The sequence below is a fragment of the Salvia splendens genome, chromosome 11 (genome assembly GCF_004379255.2).
Source record: "Salvia splendens isolate huo1 chromosome 11, SspV2, whole genome shotgun sequence".
In the NCBI taxonomy this organism is placed as follows: Eukaryota; Viridiplantae; Streptophyta; class Magnoliopsida; order Lamiales; family Lamiaceae; genus Salvia; species Salvia splendens.
The window spans coordinates 10757796-10783669 of record NC_056042.1 but is presented as its reverse complement, the minus strand read 5'-3'; the positions used below and the strand labels follow the sequence as shown (position 1 = coordinate 10783669).

General features: G+C 38.3%; 3 protein-coding genes across 4 annotated transcripts in view; 1 reads left to right on the top strand and 2 right to left on the bottom strand.

Annotated features, from left to right (window-relative positions):
- Nucleotides 1–927: 927 nt before the first annotated feature.
- Nucleotides 928–25874, bottom strand: part of LOC121755480 (40S ribosomal protein S9-2) — a 458258-nt gene continuing 433311 nt past the window's right edge. Inside the window, exons 1-3 of one of the 2 annotated variants that reach the window (XM_042150774.1) lie at nt 3057–3194; nt 2237–2618; nt 928–1303 (exon numbers count right to left, since the gene is read on the bottom strand). In XM_042150774.1, the coding sequence (XP_042006708.1) occupies nt 1120–1303; nt 2237–2618; nt 3057–3084 (594 nt within the window). In that variant the 5' untranslated portion in view covers nt 3085–3194 and the 3' untranslated portion in view covers nt 928–1119. Of the gene's footprint in view, nt 1304–2236; nt 2619–3056; nt 3195–25874 lie in introns of those variants that run through there. The other variant, XM_042150775.1, reaches the window with a different exon arrangement.
- LOC121755483 (60S ribosomal protein L34-like) lies at nt 10225–11972 on the top strand. The gene is made up of 4 exons (XM_042150780.1): nt 10225–10362; nt 10512–10591; nt 11408–11517; nt 11654–11972. Exons 1-4 carry the CDS (start codon nt 10284–10286, stop codon nt 11745–11747), a joined length of 363 nt encoding a protein of 120 aa, XP_042006714.1. The 5' UTR covers nt 10225–10283; the 3' UTR covers nt 11748–11972.
- LOC121755478 (sphinganine C4-monooxygenase 1-like) lies at nt 17265–20748 on the bottom strand. The gene is made up of 2 exons (XM_042150773.1): nt 20320–20748; nt 17265–17976 (listed from the first exon to the last, which is right to left on the bottom strand). The coding sequence occupies exons 1-2, from the start codon at nt 20560–20562 to the stop codon at nt 17422–17424; spliced, it is 798 nt and encodes a 265-aa protein (XP_042006707.1). The 5' UTR covers nt 20563–20748; the 3' UTR covers nt 17265–17421.

Here is a 25874-nt window from a genome sequence, read left to right as displayed (position 1 = left end):
AAAAAAAGGCTAGAAACGGCTAGTATAATTTTGGGATTTTTTATTTTTCAAATTTTTTCTGAATTTTAAAAAAAATAAAAAAAATACATTTTCAACCGAAATAAACGACGACACCCACTCGCGGGCAGGCGAGTGGGCATCACGGACGAACCACGGCTCGCCACGTGGCCAACGCGCGGGGCGGGATGGGGATGAGTTGGGGACGAGACGGAGCCCGCATCGCTATCTCGATGCGGTCTCATCTCTCTGAGACGAGATAGAGACAGCATCGAGACGCGATGCAGATGGCCATACAATTACAATAAAAACATAGCATACCAAGCTATAAAATCCAAAATAAGATAGATTTTCAAGTACCATTGCAGCTATTTACTATTTACCGCTTCATTTTAAATTTTAGAATTCCATTGATGTTTGAAGATGGCCTTAATAGGATGACGTCATAATTCATATGTAATTTTCTTGATTATATTCCAAAATGTTTGACATTGAACCAAATCCAAAATAAACCAAACTAAAGAAAATAATATCAAACGAGGATTTTAGAGATTAAACAGAAAATAATATCAAACGAGGATTTTAGAGATTAAACACAGTTTTCAAACCTATTCCGAAAATTTCAAATTCTATTTCTATTATACAAGTAATTCTCAACTTACAAACTATCAATTCAATCATGCGTTTTATATTTTACTAACTAATAGCTTTTATCGTACTCTTTCCGTCCCATAAGAATATACATTTTTACCCTTTTTAGTGCATTCTACAACAATATTCCAATTTTAAAAAATCTTTTCCCTCTAAAAATAGACTCATTCTCCAATAACAATATTTTAACATTTTCTTTCTATTTCTCTTACTTTATCAATTACTATGCATTAAAATCAATGTCAAACCCAAAGCACATATTTTTGTGGGACAAAAGAATTAAAAAGAAAAGGCAAAAGTTACAACTTTATTATAAATGGCAAAATTTAACATGTAAAAAGAACAAGTTCATATTAACTCTTAATATCTCAACAAAATCACTGATAATGCAAAGAGAATACATCGCTACAAAGCTGCAGAAGACAAAAGATGATTCAACCAGTAAAACTACAAACTAAATGAACCTACACTTCACTCTTCATCATCCTCATCTCCATCACCACCAGAAGCCTTCTTTGCAGCTGCCTTTTGGTTCCTTCGCTTCACTCTTCCAGGGCGACCACCGCCAAACGGACTAGTGAGAGAGAAATCAATGTGTTTCTGGGAGTCAACTCTAACAAGGAATGAAGGGACATTGACAACCTGCCTCCCAACCCTGGAGATGCATATAATTAGTTAATTCCGGTACAGGGCTAACTGTGTTATGAACACATAAAGGCTGTGTACACATAAATTTCTAGATATAAACATGGAATTGGATAAACTAGACTCAAATACACATACGCACTTAAGTAAACTCCATAGAAACAAGATCAATCATTGTGCACAATATATGGAGCTGCTTCACTTAATGCTGAGGCTGGTGTTTTCAGACATGTAAACAAAATATGGCAGTTACAAGGTTCTTCAAGACTTGGTATAAGTTATCTAGTCTTTCGATTTATGTTCCTACCTATTACCTAGTTATACCAAGACAGATATGGCACAATGAGGCTGCAACAAAATATCTACAAATGAGTGGTGAAACCTGGTCTGGTTCATGGTTTCACTTGGCCATATGGGCTAAGTATGAGTGCGCGAAAAGAACATATATAGAGAGAACTTATGTGATGAGTTTGGATTGAAATGCTAAGATGATTTGGTCTTGAATCATATACACACTTGAGCAACATAGAAAAGGCTTAACTAATATCCTTTATTAGATTGGACACAGGCTAAACAATTGTTTAATATAGGAGGGATTAAAAAACAGGGTTCAAATAACTCACCATCCATGCGAAGATCCAACAAACAAAAATCTGGATTGCAAGGCAACAAAAAAGAAAAGACGCATCATGACACTCCAGATATGGCTAATAAACTTTTAGTAATTAAAACTTTGCAGGTATCCTCAACTATCACCAGCTACAATCCATTACATCAAAACATGCATCACATAAAGGTCAAATAAAAGTGCATAAACTACAGTCCTAGTTCACTGGCAGGTTGCGAACAAATGTTAGTTGAAGCAAAGGGACACAAGTTTAAATAAGAAAATAACAGCAGCACTGACACTAATTTAAAACACACTTATATATATAGTCAATACCTGATGTGCCTTTGCCTGATAAGCACTCTAGCATGGTGAATAGACTTGGCCATGCCTGCCTTGAAGACTAAAGTTTGGAGACGGCGCTCAAGAAAGTTCTCCACAGTGAGGGACAGGACATAATCGAGCTTGTTCTGGCTCTCATCCAGCAGGCCATACCTGTTCATCCTCCTCAATAGGGCCTCACCCTCGAAAATACGACGGGGATCCTTTTCGTCAAGGGTCAAAAGATTTCTAGCATTGTTCCTAATACGACTCAAAGCATACTGAACCCTCCATAGCTCCCTTTTGCACCTCAAGCCATACTCTCCAACAAGCTTTAACTCAGCATCAAGTCTCTCCTTCTCATAAGGCCGACGAGGCTTCTTAAATGTCTTCCCATCTGTTACAGTGCCATGTTAATAGAGTTTTGCAAAATCTTAATCACTGTCTGCTTCTTTTCCATGATATAACTACATTAATTAGATCAATGCTCGTCTGATCAGAACAAGTCGATACTGAATTTGATGGAGGCTCAGAAAATATCCCAATTAACACGTATTAACTGATACTAAAACTTACAACAGAAGATTTCTTCTAATGAGTGAACACGCGTGAAAAAATGAAAAAAAGGTAAAATTAGTTTGATCCTACAGTTTAGCAACTATTCAGAAAACCTAATCTACATAAAATGAGAAATCTGCAAATTAGTCGCAACGGAAATAAGAGCACATACAAAGTGGCAACGCAAACACGCAGAAATACAAGCACAGCAAAAATTGAGTGTGTATCGTGTATGCATATAAGGATAGAACCATAAAGAAGAGATAGAGATGCATACAATTGCGGTAAAACGAGACGTGCACCATAATCTGTGGCCTCCTACGCCGCCTGCAGCTGATCGTCCGTTTTATTTGGGAAAAGAGTGTTCCGAATAATTTGTGAGTGCTATTTATACTCAGGCCAAAACCCTAATGGGAAAAGAGTGTTCCGAATAATTTGTGAGTGCTACTAGCGGCCCATATTAAATAAGTTGGGGCCAAAATTATCTTTTCCTCAAATGGACGATATATTTGGCCCATTTGGAAACAGAAATTGGGTGTGTAACTTATTTTGGAATTCTTAATGCATAGTAATTGATAAAATAAAAAATTATTAAAAAGAAAAAGTTATATAAATAAAAATGAATTATTTTTATAGATGGATTAAAATGAAAATGATATGAGATAAATAGAGTATAATATTTTCAATTTTAAATCACATTACAATTAGATCGTGTCAAAAAATTACAGAATAGATTTTTTTATTACAAAGTTTTTCACGTTTTTAGTAAAGAGTGAATAAATATAAAAAGTGATGCTCTAATTTTTTAAAAATTAATCATTTTAAGTATGCTATCTCAAAAAAAAATATGTGACGTTTAAGTGGAGTGAGAAATTGTGAACCAACAAAACATTTAATCTCACGTACTTTATTCTCTATCATACTTTTAGAATTTTGGAATAGCATTATTTGTAATAAAACTTTGATGGATTTTTAAAATAGCCTCCTTGAGAGTGTTCAACCCTCCTCTTTTGGATTTGGTTTCCTTTGTATTCCGTTGTCATGGTTATTGGTTGTTTTGTAGCTTAGCCACTAGATAGAAGTGTGTCTTTAATATGTTGTAGCTAGTGATGGAGTTTTTTAGATGGTATGTTTCCATGAGTCGTCCTCATCTTTTTTTTATAGTAGTTTTTTTTCCCATTGAAGGTCATCTATTCAAACACTCCTCTCCTCATTTGGTCTTTCATTAAATTCTATGTTTGTTTCAACTTTGTGTTAAGTTGAAACTTATATCCTTATTTTGATTTTGTTGTTCCTTACAATAACACTGTCTTTCCATATTAAATTAACAATCGGATCATCATGAATAAATAACCGCAAACTTTAAATGAAGGCAAGCATGGATGTGCATAGAGAAATAATTCTATACCCACTATTGAAATAAAATGATCGTTTTGAACAACGATAACTAGGTCAAACTTTACCGTTTGGATATTCAGTTTTTGAATTTTTGCTCACTTTCAATATATAACTATGTTTAGAGCAAATTAAAATTTGTGACCCATTAGGTGATACTAAATTCAAGCTCATTTTATAAATTACTAGTTAAATCATATGTGACATCAAAGCATCTGATCAGTGGCGGACGCAGAATATTTTCTAGGAGGGGGCTGTACAGTAAATGTTTTTAGTTAATACTCCTTTCGTCCCACAAGAACATGTACCCTTTCTTTTTTAGCCCGTCCCACAAGAATATACACTTTCTAATTTTGAAAACACTTTTCTCTCTAATGAGATGAGACCGATTCTCCATAATTATTTTTTCTTTCTATGCCTTTCTTACTTTACTAATTTTGCATTAAAACCCGTGCCGAATCTAAATTGCATATTCTTTAGGGACGAAGGGAGTATATACTTCTTTCGTCATTTAAGAATAGAGATTTCTGCAGCGACACGAGTTTTATAGTGAAATTGATATAGTATGAAACATAAATTGATAAACTAGTTGAAATAGTATTAGTTGTAGTGGATGGAATCCACGTCATTAATAATATAATATATGATAAAAAGCTTATCAAAATTTTAAAATGACTAATAAATCAAAAGATAAATATTTGTCGTTATTGTATTTAACTATATTTAATAAGAGTAGTGAAAACATGTACTTATTTAGTCCCAACTAAGTTGAGTTGTATTCCTCAAATGTTCTAACTAAGTTGTGTCACATTTTTAACAAAAAATAAAATATCCAATCAGTCTTACTTTATTCCATCATCTATTTTACTCTTTATTTATATTTCCTACTTTATTCCTTATCTCCTGCTTTTCAACAAAATTTCTTAATCTCCGTATCCAAAAGTTTCGTCTCAACTTAATTAGGACGGAGGGACTAATATTTTTAAATTACAGTGCAACAATTAAACATTTGTAAAACACTAAAACGTACTAATAAATGTAGAACATGTGATATGGGTGTAGCCTATAGGCAGGGGACTTGACATTTGCAAAATTTACTATTATTATTAATTTAATTAGCCTTGGTTATCTCATCTTCTTCTTCAAGCGGCAACGACAACCATGTTTTTTAAAACTTTCTTCTGCAATTTCAAGTTTCAGCCCCTCCTTCTTGTTCAATCTTTTACATTTTAGACTTTAGATACGGTAGTTTGGTGAGGGCTAAAGACAATTTTTCAGACATTTTGAAATTTTTTGAAGTACAAAATATAAAAAAAAATATAATTTGGGGAGGGCTTAAGGCCCCTTCCTCCCTTGGCTGTGTGTCCGCCACTGCATCTGATGTAGCATCTAGTGTGTAATTGTAGTCACAAAATTGGCTGCTATAAAAATATATAATTGATTATAATAGGTTACAAATTTCCAACTCATATCCGTTAAATTAGTAAGTATTTGAGCCAATCGACATATTTCTAATTGCATCACCATTTGAGCGAATCTATAAATTCTAGCTGCATTGTTATCCTTCTATGTGTAAATAGATATATTAAAGAATAGAGTAAGGACCAAAAGTGGTCCTAAATATATCGCAATTTTACGATTTTTATTCTAATCATTACGTTTTGAATTATTGCATCTCACACATTTAAACTCGGGCCAGACTCAGTCCAAAATGGACGGAGCCGTAAAAAATAAACAGTCAACGGCTTTAAATATGATTTTGACCCAATTAAACTCTTAACTGCATATGTATATGTATAGTGTAAAGGAAAAATGTGCACGATGCTACATAAAAGCCTTCACACTTGATATGAGAAGCACACAACTTATTAAGAGTGTTAATTCTAGTATCAATAATTGTACAATGTCCAATTTAAACATTGCACAATTTTTTAAGAATTTTCACCGGGTTGTGGAGGACAAATGGTACAGTGAACTGAAATGTGATTTTGAGGCACGCCAAAAGTTGCCTAGATTGAGGTTAGAGAACTCTCCTATGTTAAGAAAACTTTCTAAGATCTATACTCCATCAGTTTTTTATCTCTTCCAGAATGAGTTTATCTTGTCTGCAGCTGCATCCATCAAGCATAAATATGAATCGGGATCATCATTTGAGTATGTTATAGAACCAATCGATCATGATAGGGAATGGAGGGTGACCTATTATCCCAATACAAAGATGATTTATTGTAGTTGTCAAAGGTTTGAGATGTTTGGATTAATATGTTGTCTCTGTAAAAGTGTTTGATGTGTTAGACGTGAAGTTGCTTCCTGAGAATTATATTCTTAAAAGGTGGACAAGAGAAGCTAGAACTGGTGTAGTCCATGACTATATTGATAATGAGGTTGAAGAAGATTCTAAATTACAAAGTACTAAGCGGTATTGGAGATTGTGTCTAATTCTTATAAGGTTGGCTAATGAAGCTTATGTCCATCAATCCACTTTCACCTTGGTGAAGGAAACAATGTTGGATCTATATATAAAGGTAATGGAAATTGCGTTCAACAGAAAAAAGGTCAAGAATTCAGTGACAATGTGAATACCTCTTCAACGGTCTCTTCTCCAATGGGATCAAAAGGATTCAAGAAAAAATTGGCGTAAAAGGTTTGAAACGATTGAAGAGTTGGGTAGAACTTCAGCCAAAACAAAGAAAAACAAACCATAAAGTACATGTACACACAAATTATATTGTTATGCATATGGAAAATAATTTTATTAAATATACATTGTACTTTAATTGTAGATTGTTGGAGCATGAGGTACATTACGTGCTTCTTGTAAAGAAGTTCCAGCACCTCGTGGGTACCCCAAAAGTCCGGCAATTCCAGCACCTCGTGCGTGCCTTGAAAGGACTACAGATCATTTGAGTTTCACAATTGTTATTGGTATAACTATTTAGTATGGAGTTATTGGTTCAATTAGTTGTGATTTATTTTTTTAGGAATCATTAGACCAAACTTTATATGATGCTGATGGAACATATTTTAATGGATCAACATGCTCAACTCCGACATGGTATTATTTTTTGTTCTATATACATTGTTTTCTTTCTCACACCATTTTTGTTGATTCAACTCTTAATACTAGTAATTCAATATTTAATAATTTATCTGTGTATTTGATTTACATGTCTGGCAGCTCTATACCGAGCTCTGAAGGCACATCTAATCCTAATTATCAAAATCGAGATGGAGATGGAGATCACTGAAATGTCTTGCAACATTATACAAAGCTTTGAAGGCACACCTTGAATGTAGTTTTTGATATAATAACACCTTATGCCTTTTTGAACAAGTATTTTCAGATTAGTTGTGTTTAGTATTTTTGGATTGTTTATATCTAATTAGTTTTGCTAATGTTGTTTTGAAGAAATGAGAGCGTAGATATTCCTTTAAAGTATTTTTGATTTTTTTATCTGATTATATTTGCCAATATTTTTATCAAATTATTTTTAGTTTAAAGAGGTATTCCTTTTGTCCTTGCCATAGACATCATTGTTGATGCCTTATTGTTGAAAATTTGAACTACTATTAACTATATCAGCAAATATTATCTACAATGCATTAGCTATCAAAGATATTTATGCTCATCAAAAACTTATTAAAAAACTAAACTAATGCTAAGTATATCAGCATCCAATCTTATCTACAATACATAAGATGTCAAAACTATTTCATACTCATCAAACACTTATTAGATACAAAGATCCACAAATAGATAATAAAGCAAGATATACAGCACCATGTTTTCAATCTCCCAACTCAACTCCAAATAAATATCTTATCTCTTAATCATTTCATCGAGCAATTGATAGGTTTTGAAGAGATTATTTTGATGCCTTCGATCATCCTTGTTTGTATGAAGAAACACAAGGATAGAGAATGCAAAATATATACAATTTCTATGTCCATAAAGAGTTAGAACTTAGAAGAAAGAAAGTGTATCCACGTTTTTTATTTGGAGAAAGATTTGGAGACTAAATAAAACGCCATCGTTTTAAAGGGAGGAGACGACGCCGTTTTCTACCACAGTTGTATCTACGTTGTTTATTTGGTGGAAGATTTGGAGATTAAATAAAACGCCATCATTTTAAAGGGATGAGACGATGTCGTTTTCCACCACAGCAGGTCATGCTGTGTTTTAATCACAACAGGCTCCCCATCATTTTTGGCGGTTCCAGTTTTCGGTTTGAAGTTGGCGGTTGTTGGCGGCTTTTAATGGTTTTAGTTATGACTTATGTTTATTGATTTTTTTAAATTTAAACATGACAACACGTAAATTAAATTGAAGACAAAGTCAATAAGGAAAAATTGTAATTTTATTGAATTAGAGTTGGACAATATATATATTAGAGTACAATTTACAAGTGTCAACAACAAATGTAGTTCAAAAACACAAAATGAGTAAAAAAAATTGAAAAGGGTTTGACCTCAAATTGAAATTTCACCGTTAGACTTTTTAGATTTAAGTTAAGTTGTCTACGTATCCATAATCTATATGAGGAATCAATGCCTACATAGTTCTCTTATGTGGCTTAGATATTCGGCTCGATTGTACTCGCAACTCATCGTCATAGTTCGATGGGTCCTACCTCCTCATCGATGACTCTTCGCCATCACTCTCCATGAGTGTTCCAATCTGGCTCTTATTTTCACATGTCTGCTTTTGTCCTAATCATCGAGTAAATAGTTGCTTGACTTGCTTCCATATTTTTGGCAGATAGTTTACTCCTTTTGTCGTCTAAGACATAACTGTCGATACTAAACGCTTGGTCAATAGCTAAAATATCATTGGCATTATTGCGAGTATCAAAAACTCTTTCTCATGTGTTGACCTCCATTGAATGGCGTCAATTGTTGGCTAGAGGACATGCATCTCGAAAAATATAACGCGATTCCAAGTACATATCTAATCATCTAGTAGCTTTAGTTCTACTAGTGCTACCATGTAGATCTTGTGATTGTGCTTCTACGTCTGGATCAACCATATTTTTATAATTTGTAGCGAATCCAAAACTACACATGGGAGCACTAGAAGAGCTTACTTGGTGAGAATTGTTATATCGAGTTTCATATTCTGCGAAGAGGGTACATAGTGAATTAGCTACTGGCTAAACCTAAATCTCAAAATGGACGTATATATAAATTGCCAAACTTTTATAATATTCGGTACGCCTGGAGCAACCATATTGTTATAAACGATGGATGTGCACTTGCATTTTAGGTTAGACTTTTTTATAAATTAGCTAGATAGTATAATATTTAGTATATATATATATCGTATAGTTGATATATACTGACGTCGATATATACTACTCTCTCCGCCCGTGAATAGGAGTCTCGTTTTTGCATTTTAGTCTGTCAATGAATCCGGTTCATATTTACCATAAATGGTAATAGAGTCCCACATTCCACTAACTCATTTCACTCACATACAAGTGAGACTCATTCCATTAACATACAAGTGAGACTCATTCCACTAACCTTTTTCGCCAACTTTTCTTAACATTTCTTAATTCCGTGCCGCCAAAAAATGAGACTCCTAATAACAGACAGAGGAAGTACAATATATCAAAATTACAATATATATTGAATTTTTGATATAATGCAGTAAAAATAATTGATATTGTTATCATATCAAAGTTATTTAGTAAGGTATTATACCATACAAAATTTAGTTTTAAATACAATAAGTATGGTATATTGATATTTCGGTATTTTTTTTTTATCCCAAATCATTCTAAGAACCAATTATAAACTAATAAAAATCTAAAACTAAATGCTGAAAATAATTATAAACTCTTTTCCTTATGGAACCCTTACCGTCAAAAAAGAAGTGACAATAAAGCGGGCCTAAGAAAAAGGGCGTAGAAATTGGGAATTAATTATTGAGCATTGGGCTTTTGAAAACGGAATGACAGACAGCCCGTTACACAACAGAGAATCTGAGCCGTGGATTTCAAAGGAAAATCTGAACCCTAGAAACTAGGGCTGCAGCTTAAATACTCATCTCTCTTCATTTCCTCATCCTCCTCCACAGCCACTCTCTGCAACTCATTCGCTACCAAAAATGGTGCAGCGGCTCACCTACAGGAAGCGCCACAGCTATGCCACCAAGTCCAACCAGCACCGGGTCGTCAAGACTCCCGGTGTGTACAATCTTCTCGCTCTATTTTTTTTTCCGATTTGCTGTTCAGATTGATTCAAGGAATCGTTGATTGTTTTTTTATGTTTTTAGTTTTAACCGATTTATTTGGATTCATGAATTGATTGAGTATGCTTTGTGTGTGAAATTTAGGGGGGAAGCTAGTTTACCAGACAACGAAGAAGAGGGCAAGCGGCCCTAAGTGTCCCGTTACTGGCAAGAGAATCCAAGGGGTAAGCATAGCTTATTTTTTTATTTTATTTATTGTTTCTTTGTTAAAGTAGTGTGTGAGATTCGATTATAGTTGTTTGTGAAATTGTAGCTTTTGATTACTAAAAATAATCTAATTGACTGCATTTTATTGCTTGCCATGGTGGTCTATGTTTTGACAGGGAACAGTAACATCTAATTTTGAGTGTTTGCCCCTAATTTATTAGTGGAGTATGTAACATTTTTCTTGAGTGTTTTTGCCCTTTAACCAATTGCGTTCACTTATACTATTGAGTTGCTTTTGATGAATGGCTTGATGATTACTTACTTCCACCTGTAAATGAATCGCCTTTACGACCTGCTTCCTAATTGATTGATGTTTAGTGAAATGGCCTCTTACAAATTATCATTGCAATTTATTAATATAACAACCCATTATTTTGCTAATGTTAATCTTGTTTAGTTTGCTGTATTGCTCATTATAGGTTTAGTGAAGCATGTTGACAAAGTAGAATTTTTATTAGGAAAGATATGAGAAAATAAACAGAATCTGAGTTGCATACCTTTTAACTAGGGGGATTATAGTTATGCAAGTATGAACTTAGCTGGCTTATTGCCCACAAAGTAGTGGTGGATGATACTTACAATTGGTTATGAAAAATTAAGTACTCTAATGTTTAATCAAAGCACCATTTTCTGGAAAACAATAGAGTTGATCGATTAGCAGAGAGTAGGTTGGAAAATTGTAATTATGTGATGTATGGTGTAGTATGTGTTGAAAATGAGGATAAGCTTTTGTTTGTGTTCAATTGATCTCAATATTTGATGTTTACTATCAGATTCCTCACTTGAGACCTGCTGAGTACAAGAGGTCTAGACTCTCCAGAAACAGGAGGACTGTGAACCGTGCCTATGGTGGTGTTTTGTCTGGTGGTGCTGTGAGGGAAAGGTTTGTTGTCTCTCACATTTAGTTACTACTTTTCACTTGTTCAAGTTTTGGTTCTTGCATTTGATTACCTCCTTTCACATATTAATAATAGTTTAGGCCTAACTGTTTCATATTTTTCTCTTATTTGATTTTGTAGGATTATCAGAGCTTTCTTGGTGGAAGAACAAAAGATCGTGAAGAAGGTGTTGAAGATACAGAAGCTGAAGGAAAAGGTTGCTGGCAAGAGCTAAGTGTGATTTCTATGCTGAGATAGTTTTTAATCATGGAACTATAGTGAGTGTTAAGCTTGATATCAGTAATTTTCTTTTGCTTCTTTTGAATTTCATCTTTTGGTTTGTCGAGATATCTGACTAATTAGGGTTTCCAGTTTTTGGCTATTTGATGATTATCAACTCATTTTGGATTCCTTTATGTCACTTCCAATTTTGTCTTATTAATTTGTTATGTTATATTTACTTCACATGTTTCCGGATATTTGATCTATTGTATTTAAGCATGACAGTATCAACTCTGGAAATAGTATAAAGGTAGCTGTAGACATTTTTAGTATCATCACTCCCATATGTTTTCAAGAACTCGTAGTTAAATGTGTTGCTTTTGTCGTGATAGGAGACTTCAAAATCACACTATTCCAATGTAGGCAAAAGATAATAAACATGAAATATATCAAATTAAATCAAAGAACTTACTTGTACTACTAAATTAAAATGCATTGTGGATTCAACGTGCTTGGGAAAAAAATTTAAAATAAAAATAAAACAGAGTTTGCCCACGCAACTTCTTTATTTCCTCAGTCACTCAATTTTACATTGTTGAAGATGTAATTGAATACAAATTTTATATATTTTTTACAGTGCAAATAAACTCAATTTTATTAAATAGAAATGTAATCAAATACAAATTCTATATATTGTACAAAGTACAAACTTTAAACCATTATCTGAATCGTTAGATTTTAAGATTTGACAGTAACAAATGACAAATAACGTCAATAGAAAATGTTAACTCAGGGAAGAAAATAAAATAGATAAATGAATAGAGATTAAATTAATGAAAATTTGAAAAGAGAGGAAAGTAGAGAATAAACCAAGAGAAATTTATGTGAGCTTTTGCTAAAAATAGAGATGCCTCTATTATATTGTAACACCCTAAGAGTATCCACAATAGTGGACGTCCCGGCGGACGTCCGACCGGCGAGCGGGTCGTCCGTCCGGGACGTTCACTATTAGGGCGGACGAACGCGCGAAGGACGAGCTAGACGGACGACCTCTCGTCCGTCGGATTTCTCGGTCGTCCGCTATTGTGGGTCCTTGACGGACGAGAGCATTTTTTGAATTTTTTTTTTTTACTTTTTTTTATATTTCAACTCTATATATCCGACTCGTTCCACTTCATTTCATTTGCACTTCATATCATGCACAACGATAGTCGAAAATGAAGACCTACTAAACTTTGTTTAAATTGTTGTTTTTTTTGTTGCATTGTACTCCCTCCGTCCCCGAATAAGAGTCGCTAATTTCCTTTTCGGGATGTCCCCCAATAAGAGTCACTCTTCCCACTTACCATTTTTGGACATCAAAATTACCCTCTATGTTTAGCAAATTTTACACAAAATGCCATTAATTACACTAAAAAAAAAGAAAATGCAAACATTAGGGTTTGCAGTCCAACTCTCTCACTCTCGATTCAACTCTCTCACTCTCGACTCTCACTCTCACTCTCGACAACATCTCTCTCATTACTCCTCTCCCTCTCCGCCTCACTCAGTCTCCCTCCGCCTCCCTCCGAAACAATGGACACCGTCATCCCTGAAACACCGCCGGACTGGGTTGATTACGACGCAATTGGTCGTAGGTCCGTGGTTGAAGGGCCCGATTTGGTGTTTGACGTATCTGAAACTGAAGATCCGTCGGACGCCATGGACAGATCTGAAACCGAAGCGGCGGCAAAGGGTTTTGACGGATCTGAAACTGAAGATCCGTCGGAAGCCTTCGACGGATCTGAAACCGAAGCGGCGGCAAAGGGTTTTGATGGATCAGAAACTCAGCCTCCGTCCGAGGGCTTCTACGTTCCTGACAGTCTATCTCCGTCCCCATTAACCGACGGATCTGAAACCGAAGATCCGGCTAAGGGTTTCGCCGGATCTGAAACTCAGCCTCCGTTTGGCCCCTTTGATTGGCCGGAGTTCAAGCCGCATTCAGGCTATGTTAATTTGGGGGAAAGCGAAGCACCTTCCATTGGTTTGGATGACATCGGGGAAGGCATAGATGGAGCAATGCAGCCGGCGGTAGAGCCAATCAGAGAGTACACCGACAATGAAAAAGCTATGCTATTAATCATGTTTCCTTGCATGAAGGATATCTTTTGATTTGTGAGTTTCTTTCTAATTCAGAGCCACCCCTTTTTTAGGGTTTGGAGGCTTTTGACATTAGGAAAATGTAGCCTATTTCTGATGTACTCCATGCTTATGTGCATTGGTCCATGTTTATGCGATATTGGTCCATGTTTATGTGATATTTTGAGCCTGTGGGAATTGCTCCTGACTGTTTATGCGATATTGGTCAATGTGTATGTGATATTGAGGCTGTGGGAATTGTTCCTGACTGTGTATATGATATTGATCCATGTTTATGTGATATTGAGGCAGGGGGGAATTGTTGATGACTGTGTATGTGCATTTGTGTGGCTGTTGTAACTGTCCTCTGATGTCCCTATGCATTGTGATATTGTTTATATACCCTGTGATATAGCATTTCTGAGGGGAAGCTTAGCCACCCCTGTGTCAGGTTTGGAGGCTGTGTTAGTGTGTACTGATGTCCCTAGGTCTTGTGTTGTTGTCCATATGCTCTGTGATGAAGCTTTTCTGCATACTTAACCCAGCCACCCCTGTGTCAGGTTTGGAGGCTGTTGTTAGTGTCTTATGATGTCCCTAGGCCTTGTTTTGTTGGCCTTATGCCCTGTGATGAAGCTGTTCTGAAAAATTAGCCACCCCCTATGAAGGGTTTGGAGGCTGATTTGAAGTGATAATACAAAAAATATTCACTGATTACTTAGTAGTGTGTACAGTGATGATGTTTATACAAAATGCAGCCTATTTAGCTTAGTAAGCCACCCCCTATGAAGGGTTTGGAGGCTGATGCCATGTGATGACACTTCTCTGATGGCATTAACAAAAAATGCAGCATATGCACAAAAAATAGAGTTTACATCTTAAACACCAACATATGTTGGTGCTTATACTGTAAACTCCAGTCCCTAAACTTATGTCTAGTACCCTAAAGCATGGTTAAGCCGCCCTATGTCATATGAGTCCCCAGTGTTGTTTTCAGGCAGCTTTAGATACTCCAAGCTCTCTCTCACCAACCCTTCTTCAACCTGAAGTTGTAAAGGCAACCCCTCTGTTCTTTCCAATCTGTTCTTGTTCATATGAGGGATCTTGTAGTCATTCTTCCCATGCACTTGTAATATTGCTGTCAAACAGCTTTGCAAAGTGATGAATACTCTATTCAGAGTCTGTGGTGAGAGTTCTTCAAATGAGGTAAACACATTTCTAAGCAAATCATCTACATTTGTGGCCATCTTGTCATCTTGTAGTGACTGTATTGCCCTGAAATACCCAAGGTCTAACACATTTGTGTCTGGGGAGTTGGGTGGTTGGCTAATTAGATGGAATTCAAATCCATCAGTACTTGCAAGTGCCTCAAACTGATGATCAGCTGCTCTAAGGTGAGGTTTGGCATTATCTTGCTGTATGAAAATCTTCTTGCTTGCATTGGCTGGCCATTTGGCTTTGATTGATGGTATAATCTGGCAATGATATGTGTATGTGACTATGTGATGACATGAATATGATGTCTGATAGCTTTATTGACATAAAAAGTGGCATACCTTGTTTAGGAGACAAGCTGTCATGACTTCCTTGGTAATTGACTGAATAGGCTTTGTCTCCATTGTCCCTTTTGGCCTGTTCTTTGAACTTCTTTGGGCTGGTATCTGTTCTGTAAATGGGAATAACCCTATTTTACCATCGAATATGATGTCTCCATCAGGCCCACAAAGTGGCCTACTCACAGCAGCCATGAACATCACTTTAGTGATGAATCTCTTGGACTTACAGGACCTGTATGGCACATCTTCATCCGGCAACAGGTAGTATCTATCTGATGTCTTTGTCATGTAGAACCATTTCTCGTCAATATGAACAATGTTGTGCATTGAATGGTAAAGAAGTTTACCTTCAACGATTGTAGGCTGAATATGAGAAAGACACCATTTCATCCTTGCAATTTTGTTGGTTTCAGTAAGTGTAGGCTTGATAGCACTTGTATGAGGTTTCAATTGATTACTCTTAAGAAATCTACCAATTGTTGTCTTGCTTACTTCCATCTTAGAAGCAACCTTCCTTATGGTTGATCTCTCAAGCATGGACAAGTTTCTAAACTTGTCTTCATCTAACATGAGTGTGTCTTTGTGTTGATAACCTGTTACTTTGCCTTGCATCATGACAGGTTCCCCTCTGTCTATCTGCTGCTTACTGATGTGCCATATTCTCTCTGCTGTCCTTTTGTGGATGTTGAATTTATTGGCAGCCTCTGCACAAGAACCTCTTGGCAGCACTCCAGCGGTACTTCGCTGTAGAAGAAACTGCGCAATGAGGTTTTTTTGTTGGCTAGTCAATGCTAATGTAGGCCGATGCCATCCACCTTGCCCCTGCCACTGCCCTTGCTGCTCCTGATCAGTGACCAACACTCTGACCACCTCATTCTCCATCAGGCCCGGTGATGAAAATTTTCTGAGGGTCTAATACAAAACCAATAGCTTTTCCTTTTTTTTTGGTTGGTGGAACTAAATGGAGAGTAGAAATTAATGTATTTATAGGAGTTGGTGAACACTTTGAATTTGCTTGTATTTTTTCCCTCCTTGTAAGAATTTCCTCCATTAAATGAAAGTGGCCTTCCCTCTCAAGTTTTGGGAGGAGTTTGAATTGATATGCAACTTGCCTACTTAATCACAGCTTGTACGAATTCTTTGCATTGCATAGCTTTAATTTTGCATTTTTGGGGCAGTGAACATTGAATTTGGTTAATGAGTATACAATTAAATTTAATTGCATTGTTTTTGGCAGTAAACATTAAATGTAGATTGAACATTAAATTTAAATTAAACATTGAATTGATTAAATTACATTTATTACACCAAAAGTCAAAGAGGTCCCACATTCCACTACCTACCTCCATTTACTACACCAACCATTCAAACACTTCCTTAAAACCCGTGCCGAGGGACGGAGGGAGTATTATTTTCTCTTTGAACTATGTATTTTTTTTATTTCACTATGTATTTTTTTAATTATCTATGTTTTTATTTATTTATATAAAATGTTCGCATTTTCTCCGTATTCGTGTCAAAATTTTAATTCCGGATTTAAATTTTGTATATAAAATGTGAAATTGTGTTGTTGGGATGTCATAGTGCTAGTCCACTATTGTGCAATGGGAAATCCTAGTGATGTGACAGTAGGATGAAAAGTCCATATGACGTGGTAGAATGTGTTTTTGGAAAGTCCTAGACTCCTAGTACTAGTCCATGGGGAAGTCCTTGCTATTGTAAATGCTGTAAATAGTAACAATTCTATTTACACGGAACAGAGAGTAATAAAAATTAAGTAGTATTAATAGTACATACTGTTTTTTTTTTCTTTTTCCATTCTTCAAATGTTTATATTAAGAAGAGCTAATCGTTGTACATGCACATCGAATATGTATATGTACGAATATAAAGAGCACTCATAATCACTACACAATGCCGGCACATAATCACTAAACAATGCCGGCGTAACAATTCAAAAAAATAAACAAAACCTGTAGTGATACAAATTGTTACAGCAAGTGATTGTTGTTAAAATCAGTCTTCCTTGTATTCTTTTGAGGGTCGTGCTTCGAAGCCCCCGTTGACATTCTTCTCAAGCGAATACGGCATGTAAGTACCGAGGATCCTATCCCACATCACAAGGAATGGCTGGGAAAAGTTGTACTTATTGCCGTAGAGCTGGTGGTGGATATCGTGATAGGCAGAGTTGTTTCTAAAGAGAAGGTGGAAGAGATTGCCCGGTAACCATAGCCCACAGTGATCATCGACTGTTTTGAGGGTAGCAAACGAAAAAAAGAAGATGGAAGCTCGAGGAGACATGCCTGATGCCAGGAAGGATAGAGCACCGCCTACTGTGTCCAGAAGCAGGCCTTCAATAGGGTGGTTGTACAGAGCTCCAAACGCATAAGGGACAACCAGCCGGTGATGTTGAGAATGGATGTGCTTGTACAAGAACTTGTTTTGGTGCATGTAGCGGTGCATGAAGTACTGCCAGGTATCTAACACCATCATCCCAACCAAGAATTGCCGAGCAAGAACAATGAGGGAAGTCACCTGAGCGTGCGCAGGATCGCTGTCGCTTCCAGTAATCTGCATAGTACAAACTGATAAACAACAGCTAGCCAACATAATGATAAATATGAGGATGTAAAACTGAAATATTAAGCTAGCACAATCAACATTACAAAATTATCCAAACAGAGTTAGATCCAGATAAATAAACAAAATTTGTGCGGCCAAAAAAGTTAATAAACTACACAGCCAAAAAAGAAATTTGTGCGGCAAACAAAAATCATAAACTACACAGCCAAAAGAGTTTTCTGATTTTCAAGTCTTTAACATGCCTGAGAAATGCTACATAACCAAACTACACATTTTACAAGAAATACATTCGACCAGCAAATTTTCTAAAGGTGATACTGAGCATTAGTTATCTCACATATGGCAGTTCTAGAATGCAAGATTTTCCGCTTAAAAAATATAATACCACATCATGTCAAGAATAGTCACTTAAGTAGATGTCATACAAAAGATTCGGACAAAAATGACTCTTAAGTAATGAACAGAATCGAAAAAATAAATAAAAAATGAGAAGGCTAGGCCCTAGGGTACCTCATTCAACAAATACAGCTCAACTAAGTAATATGATTGAAAACAACAGCCTCTTTAATTTCTTAGAATAGGCAAGTTGCAAATATCCAGAGGTGAATCCATAACTCGGTCAGATAAGATATCCCCATGACACAACATCAAAATCAAAGAGTGTTACCACCACTTCAGCCAGCATGAGATTCAAGCCACCAGAACCAACAATATAATCATGAGATGGGCCATCTGTCCTTATTCAATGATAAATCATTTGGAAGCATGTCTCCAAAATTACAGGTGGAATCTGGGGATGAAGAAACAATCTCCGGAAAGTACTAATCCTATAGTTGAAACTCTGAAGTTAAATACTCCATCCATCCCGCTGTAGTTGAGTCAAATTTCTTTTTTGGTAGTCCCACTATAGTTGAGTCATTTCCCTTTATGACAAAAATCAACACATTTAATCTCTCTTACTTTTGCTCTGCATACTTAACTATCTCTTCAATTATCTATTTTATTTACTCTTCTACTTTATTTTCCCTCACTTGTCTACTTTATTTTCTCTCCATTTAACTCACTTAACACCCATTCCTTAATCTCCATGCCTCAAAGAAATGCCTCTACTATTGTGGGACAAAGGGAGTATTTTTCTTGCACAAACTCTATGATCATCGGGTGTTCTTTACGTTCAAATTACTTTACACTTATATCACAGATGAGTCGCAAGTTATCACATTTAATCTATCCAACTAGATAAAGTGTCAGAAGACGACAACTAGTAACCAAAGCATCTTAAAATTAATAGTGACTTTCTTTCTAATGGTAATGCAGTTGTAGGTAAGATCTAAGCAACTTGTCTGCTCAAAAAAGAATAATGTACCATGCGGCCAAATTCCAATATACGATTCATTAAAGTAGATCTTTAAATAACTACGCCAACTCAATTGTCTTTTCAATTTATCTACGACCAAGTAGATTACCTATTCAAGACGAAACAGAAAAACTGATGTGAGTGAGAGTTAAAAAGACATCTTCATATGGTTAAGTTGAAATTTATAAAGTTAGGAGTACTTGTTATTATTTTAATAAGAATCAGCCAAAGAAATCATTAGTAGGCCAAGAATATTAAATATTTTTCGTTTTATAAAGGCGTATATATATTCTAAAATTTATTTAGCCAAAACAGGGCAAGTATTCAATGCACAATAAGCTTCGACATACCACGGAATATTAATTGCTGGTTCATATATATGTGGATCACCAGTTATCATAAATGCTTCCTAAATCGAAGAAAATGCTTTGACGCTTGGCGTATTCATGCCCAACAACTTAAGCCGCATTTATAAGCTCATTCCCCAGAACATTCCACTGAGCTTGAAGAAGCAGATAGTGCTAAAAAACTGCTCTAAGCATTCAATAATCTAAAATCTACTGACAACTGAAGGAAACACAGCTGCATTTCGCTGTATGCTACACAGAACACAACCACGGAAAGAAGACAAAGCACATCCAGAGAGATCGAAGAAATATTTCAACAATCTGATGCCTCGGATTAAAGCATACTAGTAATCCAACAAAACTGCAGATAATTAGGCAACAGCAATCATCAATACCAATTGCAATTTCCATACAACAGCATAGGACTAACCTATTACATCCCCTTGATCAACCATTCAATATGATCACAAATTCACAATACATCTCGTAAATAAACACAGCTATGACAGCCAAGCAAATCCCCAAATTCACAGGCAAATTCAACCAAAACGCACAAAGGCAGATTCCAAATCTGCAGCCAAGCAAGCAGTAACAAAAAAAAACTGAACATAGAAAAAGACTACTTACGGCGAAGAGAAGGGAGGCGACGACGGCCTGAACCGCCTGCTGGAGGAGCACGCCTTTGACGACATCGCTCTTGGACACCAAATTCTTCTCATCTTCATCCTTGCGCGTGTGCAGCCGGTAATCGTCGAGTGAGCCTAGCAAGACGTAAATCCCCGAATACAGCCAGTAGACGATTATCGGCGCGAATGTCCCCAACATCTCGTCCGACACTTTGACGCCATTCATCATCTCAATACCTAACATCGCCGATCGAGGAGATGCCGACAAAAAATTGAATCGAAATTCCGGTGAAGAAACCCTAGGTAGAGATGATTGGACGGATCAATTTGGGGTGAATAGTCACTCCTCAAAAGTGATAATCACACACACTTGAAGAGTTCTGGGTTGATCCCACAATGTCTTTGTATATTTAAATATATATGTGCTCATTTTTCATTACTTGAAAGATATCTCACTAGATAACAACATATCAATCAATTTGATGATAAACACGACAGTTAATCGTTCTGACTTGAGGAAATTCTACGTGGACTTTTCAATATTTCTGTAATTATTTAGGGAGTAATAACACGTTTACATGGAATTAAGAGAAATAAAAGCTAGATTAGAGCATCAGCAATAGAGCGGAATTCGCGACGGAATTCTCAAAAACACCTCCTGCCACGTTATACGGACTTCTCACTGCCCCTGCCACGTCATACGAAATTTCCACTGCACAGTAGCGGAATTCCCTGCGGAATTCCCGACGAAATTCCCACATTAAAAAAAATTCACAAATTCACAAATTAGACAATTTCCGGAATTAAACAATTTACGGAATTACAATTTCGACGCGAATACGGAGAAAATGCAACCACTTTATTTAAAAAAAAACCATACTTCATTAAAAAAATACATAATTACTAAAAAAAAGTACATTATTATAAAACTAAAAACCGGCTTCTCACTCCTCGGATTCCTCGCCGCCGTCGCCGCCGCCCCCCCTCGCCGTCATCGTTCGACATCCCGTCGAACCCCAACTCGCGGCGCATACTTTCGAGGAGGGGCTTAAGCTTCCGCTTGTAATGGGGGTCGGTCGCTTGGCGCCATCCAACCATCGCACGTAACAAGGTTTCATGTGCGCGCTATGAGAGCGAATGAGGGGTTCTCGGGATCGTTTTGGGGGGTGCTGCCGATTGAGCCTCGACGGATCCGCTGGTGCTTCCCCTCGACATCCGCGCCGTGGACTTTTGCCCAACCGGGCGACGGCGGCGGGCCGACGATGTGGGTGTGGGGAACTCTGCCTCGGCGGGGGGGAGTTCCGCGGAACCAACACTGCTACTGTACTCTCCGGAGGCGCTGATCTTCGTCCGCTTCGGCCAGCCAGATTCAACACCCGCATTGAACTTGGGCGAAGACTGCACCACAAGAAACACCGGCCAATACTTGAATTCCCCGAAGCCCTTCTCAGTGTCGGGGAACTGCTGATGAGCCAGCAGCTTCACATCCTCGGCAGACATGTCGCTGGTTGCCAAGCGGAGGTTGTTTGTGTAAATGCCGGCAAATCGGCTGAGCTGCCTCTTCAACCGTTCCCACTGTTTCCGGTGTTGCTCCGCGTTGTGCGCCTTCCCCCCTTGCGGTTTGAACTGGAGGTAGCTTTGGCTAATGCGCCACCACATCCAGTCGATGTGCTGGTTCGCCCCGACGTATGGATCCTCCACTACACTGATCCATGCCTTCGCCAGCGCGACGCACTCGTCCATGCTCCAGACGGTCCTCTTGTTCCCGCTGGATCCCTCCCCCAGCTCGCCTCTGTACACCGGGACGCCCCGTCCCCTGCCCCTCATTCGCCCGGTCCTCCCTGCCATCCCGTCGCCGGTGGTGCGCTGGCGGGAGTATCCCGGACCGGAGAAAGCCCCAACTCGTCAAACGAGAATGTGTCGACGCCAGCGAACTGAGTCTCGAGAGGAGAGCTCGTCGGGTTGTCCGTCGACAGTAAATCCATAAAGGAACGATAGACGTTGTCCACCGGCGATTGGGGGACCCCCTGCCTACTCCCACCGCAACGACAGACGACCCATGCATCTGGGGCATCATCCCCGGCCTCGCCCCGGGCATCTGGGGCATCATCCCATACCACTGCGGGTACATGTTGTAGTACCCGGGCATCATTCCCGGTGGCATTTGAGACTGGGGCATCATCCCCGACATTTGAGGCATCGCAGCGGACATCGGCGTACTCCCGCCGATGGGAAAATGGGGCGCCGGTGACTCGCTCGAGGCAGGGGAATCGCTGTCGTGGTGCTCCATTGTTGATTCGAAAGAAAGGTATTTTTCGAGAGAGAGAGAGAGAAACTTGTTAATACAAGTGGTGCAAATGAAATGAAGTTCAACGGGATGTATATATAGGAACCGAAAAAAAATATTTAATGAAAAAAGCGGAATTCTGCGGGCGTCAACGCAATGGCGGACGTCCGCACGGAATTCCCCGCGGAATTCCACGGAACGTCGCGGAACTGCGAATTCCTTCGCGGAATTCCGTATCTGTGCCTGGGACGCGTAATGGCGGGCGTCCGCCACGAAATTCTCGCACGCCGGTGGGAATTCTGCGTAGACGTCCCTCATTGCTGATGCTCTTAGGGGGAGTTCGATTAGTATCGCTACAATAACTATAATACTCCGTATAATAAATGAGACATCCAAAACTGAACCAAATATTCATTTGATCCCATAAAAATAGGCATCACACGGGTAATAAAATAGACTTCCAAAATTGCAAGTTTTTATTCAAATATTTTCCAAATCGTAACAGGACCATCGAAAGCAAAATTATTGTTCTAGTTGCACTGCGGACCCAGTTCTAGTTTTGAATCGTAACCAAATTTAAGAAGATCTAAACAGCTACATTTAGTGATTAAGAGAGAGGGAGTTAGATGATGAATCCGGAATCATTTGAGAGAAAGTCAACGAGTTCTTCTAATTCCATTGCCATTACTCGAAGTCTTTGAGCAAGCGACAATCTCAAAGTAGATGAAATATCAGGAAAAAAAATTTTGTATTTGGGAGGTCTTTTTAGTTCCAAGAGAGGGAAAGATGCGGTTCGATTTCGCATCCCTTGCGAGACATATATTTAAAGTGTATTTGAAGAAACAATATATCTAACGTTTATTTAGAGAAATAAAAAAGACAAATCGTATAAATAGTTATAGATGCGTCGTAAGATCTTTAAATTGTCCACTTGAGTTCTAAGTAGAATAAAGAAGAATTCGGTCCAGAAGGGATTCAAACTCGGATGGACGCACATAAAAATCATCCACCGCCCCTCTAACCACTTGTGCCATTCGAATTTTTTTTAGTTTTCTAAAGACGGGTTAGATATATGCATTTCTCAAGAAACACGAAATAGAAACACATCTTTTTTTTAGAAGTAAAAGAAAATCTGCTGAACATGTATTGTTGACTTAATGTCAGAATTTCCCCCCTTTGCAACTGAAGAGAAAATGTTACTCCTTGTGTCCATCAATACAAGCCCAACTATGGTAGGACACGAGTTCTAAGAAATGTAGTAAAAAGTGGGTCATACTTTTATACTCACACCGTCCTCTAAAAATAAAAACTCTTTTTTTTGTCCGTCCTCTAAAAATAGAAGCTTTGTATATTATTAAATTTCTGTCTCTCTAAGGTGGGATCCATTTTCACTAACCTACTTTTCTTTCTATCTCTCTTACTTTACTAATTTCGTATTAAAACTCCGTGCCGTTTCAAAAGTTTTTATTTTTAGGGGACAAAGAGAGTATATTAGTCTTATATTGAAATGTGAGTAAAATAAAGTTAGTGAAATGTGAAATTTATTACCAAAACTAATAATAATGTAAATGAAACATTTATTAATGGACAAATAAAAATGACAAAATAAGACGATTATTCGTGGACGAATTGAATAAGGTTTTGAGGCTATATTGGCCTTAATGTAAGAATTTCCCCCTTAGCAACTAACGAGGAAGTAAATGATGTGTGGCCCAATTCTAAACTAGTCCACATTGGTCAGCCCAGTTTTAGAGTGTCCACTATAAGGCGGACACGCCCAATAGCCCCGCTCCAATTTTTGTCCATAGTCCCAATCTTGTTGTCCATAGCCCCAAAATTCTATTTCCGCCACTATAGTGGACACCTCCAATAGCCCCCAAATTTTATAATCAATTTTCATTTTTTAATATTTTTAGTTTCAATCAAGTGTAATTTAAATAATCGCAGTGTAAATAACTAGAATACGAGGTAATTAGGGCCGAATATTCGTTGTATTGCAAACCGGTAAAATTATACAACGAATAATTAAAATAAAATACAACTACAAAACTCCGCCATCGTCTACTCGGTGTCGGAGTCGGCTTCCTCGTCTTCCTCTTCTTCTTCTTCTCCTCCTCCTCCTCTCTCGCTGCTGCCGGCCGCGGTATCCCCAGGCGCATTATCAACCAACCCCAGTCGACTCTCAATCCTATTGATGAGCCTCTTGTAGACGTTCCTGACGTACGGGTCAGTTTCCCCTGTGTATGACCTGCATACGTCTTGCAATTGTTGCATCAACTGCACGTCTATGGTATTGGCCAATACCTCGTGGGGTTGCACCGTGGGCTGTGGGATTGGGGAGGGCTGTTGGATGCGCGATCCCGACGCGCCCGCCGATAGGCGGGAGGCCCTTCTACCCCCTCTGGCGCTGTGGATAGAGGCCTGTTGTCCCATGGGCCGTCGTCGCCTAGTGTGAGTATCGGCTGGCTCTTCGACTTGTTCGTCGGACTGCTCGAACTCTTGGGAGCCGCTTCCACTGCTGTAGTCGCCGGCAAGGTTGTGCCTTGGGCGCTTTGGCCCGGGAGCTGTTCTCACCTCGTTCGCAACGATCGACCTGAATTTCGGACAATCCGCGAGGACAAGATACTCTTCCTACAAGGTGAACTTCGGCCAGCCCTCCGTGTGGTATTGGCCCTCAGACAGGTTCTTAACATCTACTGCGCTGCGGCCACTCTTTCCGGAGCTGTTCTAGGTCGCGCCTCTCGGCGCCGTATATGGACGCGAACCGCTTGGTCGCATGGAGAATCCTACCCCACTTTTTCCGGAGCTGTTCTAGGTCGCGCCTCTCGGCGCTGTCGGGTTTGAACTCCTCGTATGCAAACATGACGCGCCTCAGGTTTGAACTCCTCTGCCCCGACTGCAGCTACCTCCTCGGGTCGGAACGGGCGTTTCCACCCGTGCTCCCGACGTATCTGGGATGCCAGAACTGAGTAGACCCATCATAGTATCAAACGCGTCTTGATCTGCCTTGGTAAACGGAGATTGGCTGGCTTGGAAAGGGGAACCCGAACGCGGCTGGTAAAGCGTGTCTAGGTTGGGTCTGTAATCTCCAAATACGGAACGACTCAGATTCCACTGTAAAGGTGGCGGAGTTGGAGAAGACCTCCACGACTGAGATGGAGGAAGGGGTGGACTCGATGCCCACGGTGGGGGAGATTGATTCCAACTCCAAGGCTGGGACGAAGGCGCATTTCCGCCAAAGCCCGACGGCTGAGAAGCATATCCGCCAA

What these genes read in the sequence shown, in the direction of transcription:
- LOC121755483 (XM_042150780.1), top strand. Translation starts at nt 10,284, where the DNA reads ATGGTGCAGCGGCTCACCTACAGGAAGCGCCACAGCTATGCCACCAAG. An exon ending in CCGGGTCGTCAAGACTCCCG is followed by an intron (nt 10,363 to 10,511) that starts GTGTGTACAATC and finishes TGTGAAATTTAG; the next exon opens with GGGGGAAGCTAGTTTACCAG. An exon ending in GGTGGTGCTGTGAGGGAAAG is followed by an intron (nt 11,518 to 11,653) that starts GTTTGTTGTCTC and finishes TTGATTTTGTAG; the next exon opens with GATTATCAGAGCTTTCTTGG.
- LOC121755478 (XM_042150773.1), bottom strand. Translation starts at nt 20,562, where the DNA reads ATGTTAGGTATTGAGATGATGAATGGCGTCAAAGTGTCGGACGAGATG. An exon ending in TCGCCTCCCTTCTCTTCGCC is followed by an intron (nt 17,977 to 20,319) that starts GTAAGTAGTCTT and finishes TGTACTATGCAG; the next exon opens with ATTACTGGAAGCGACAGCGA.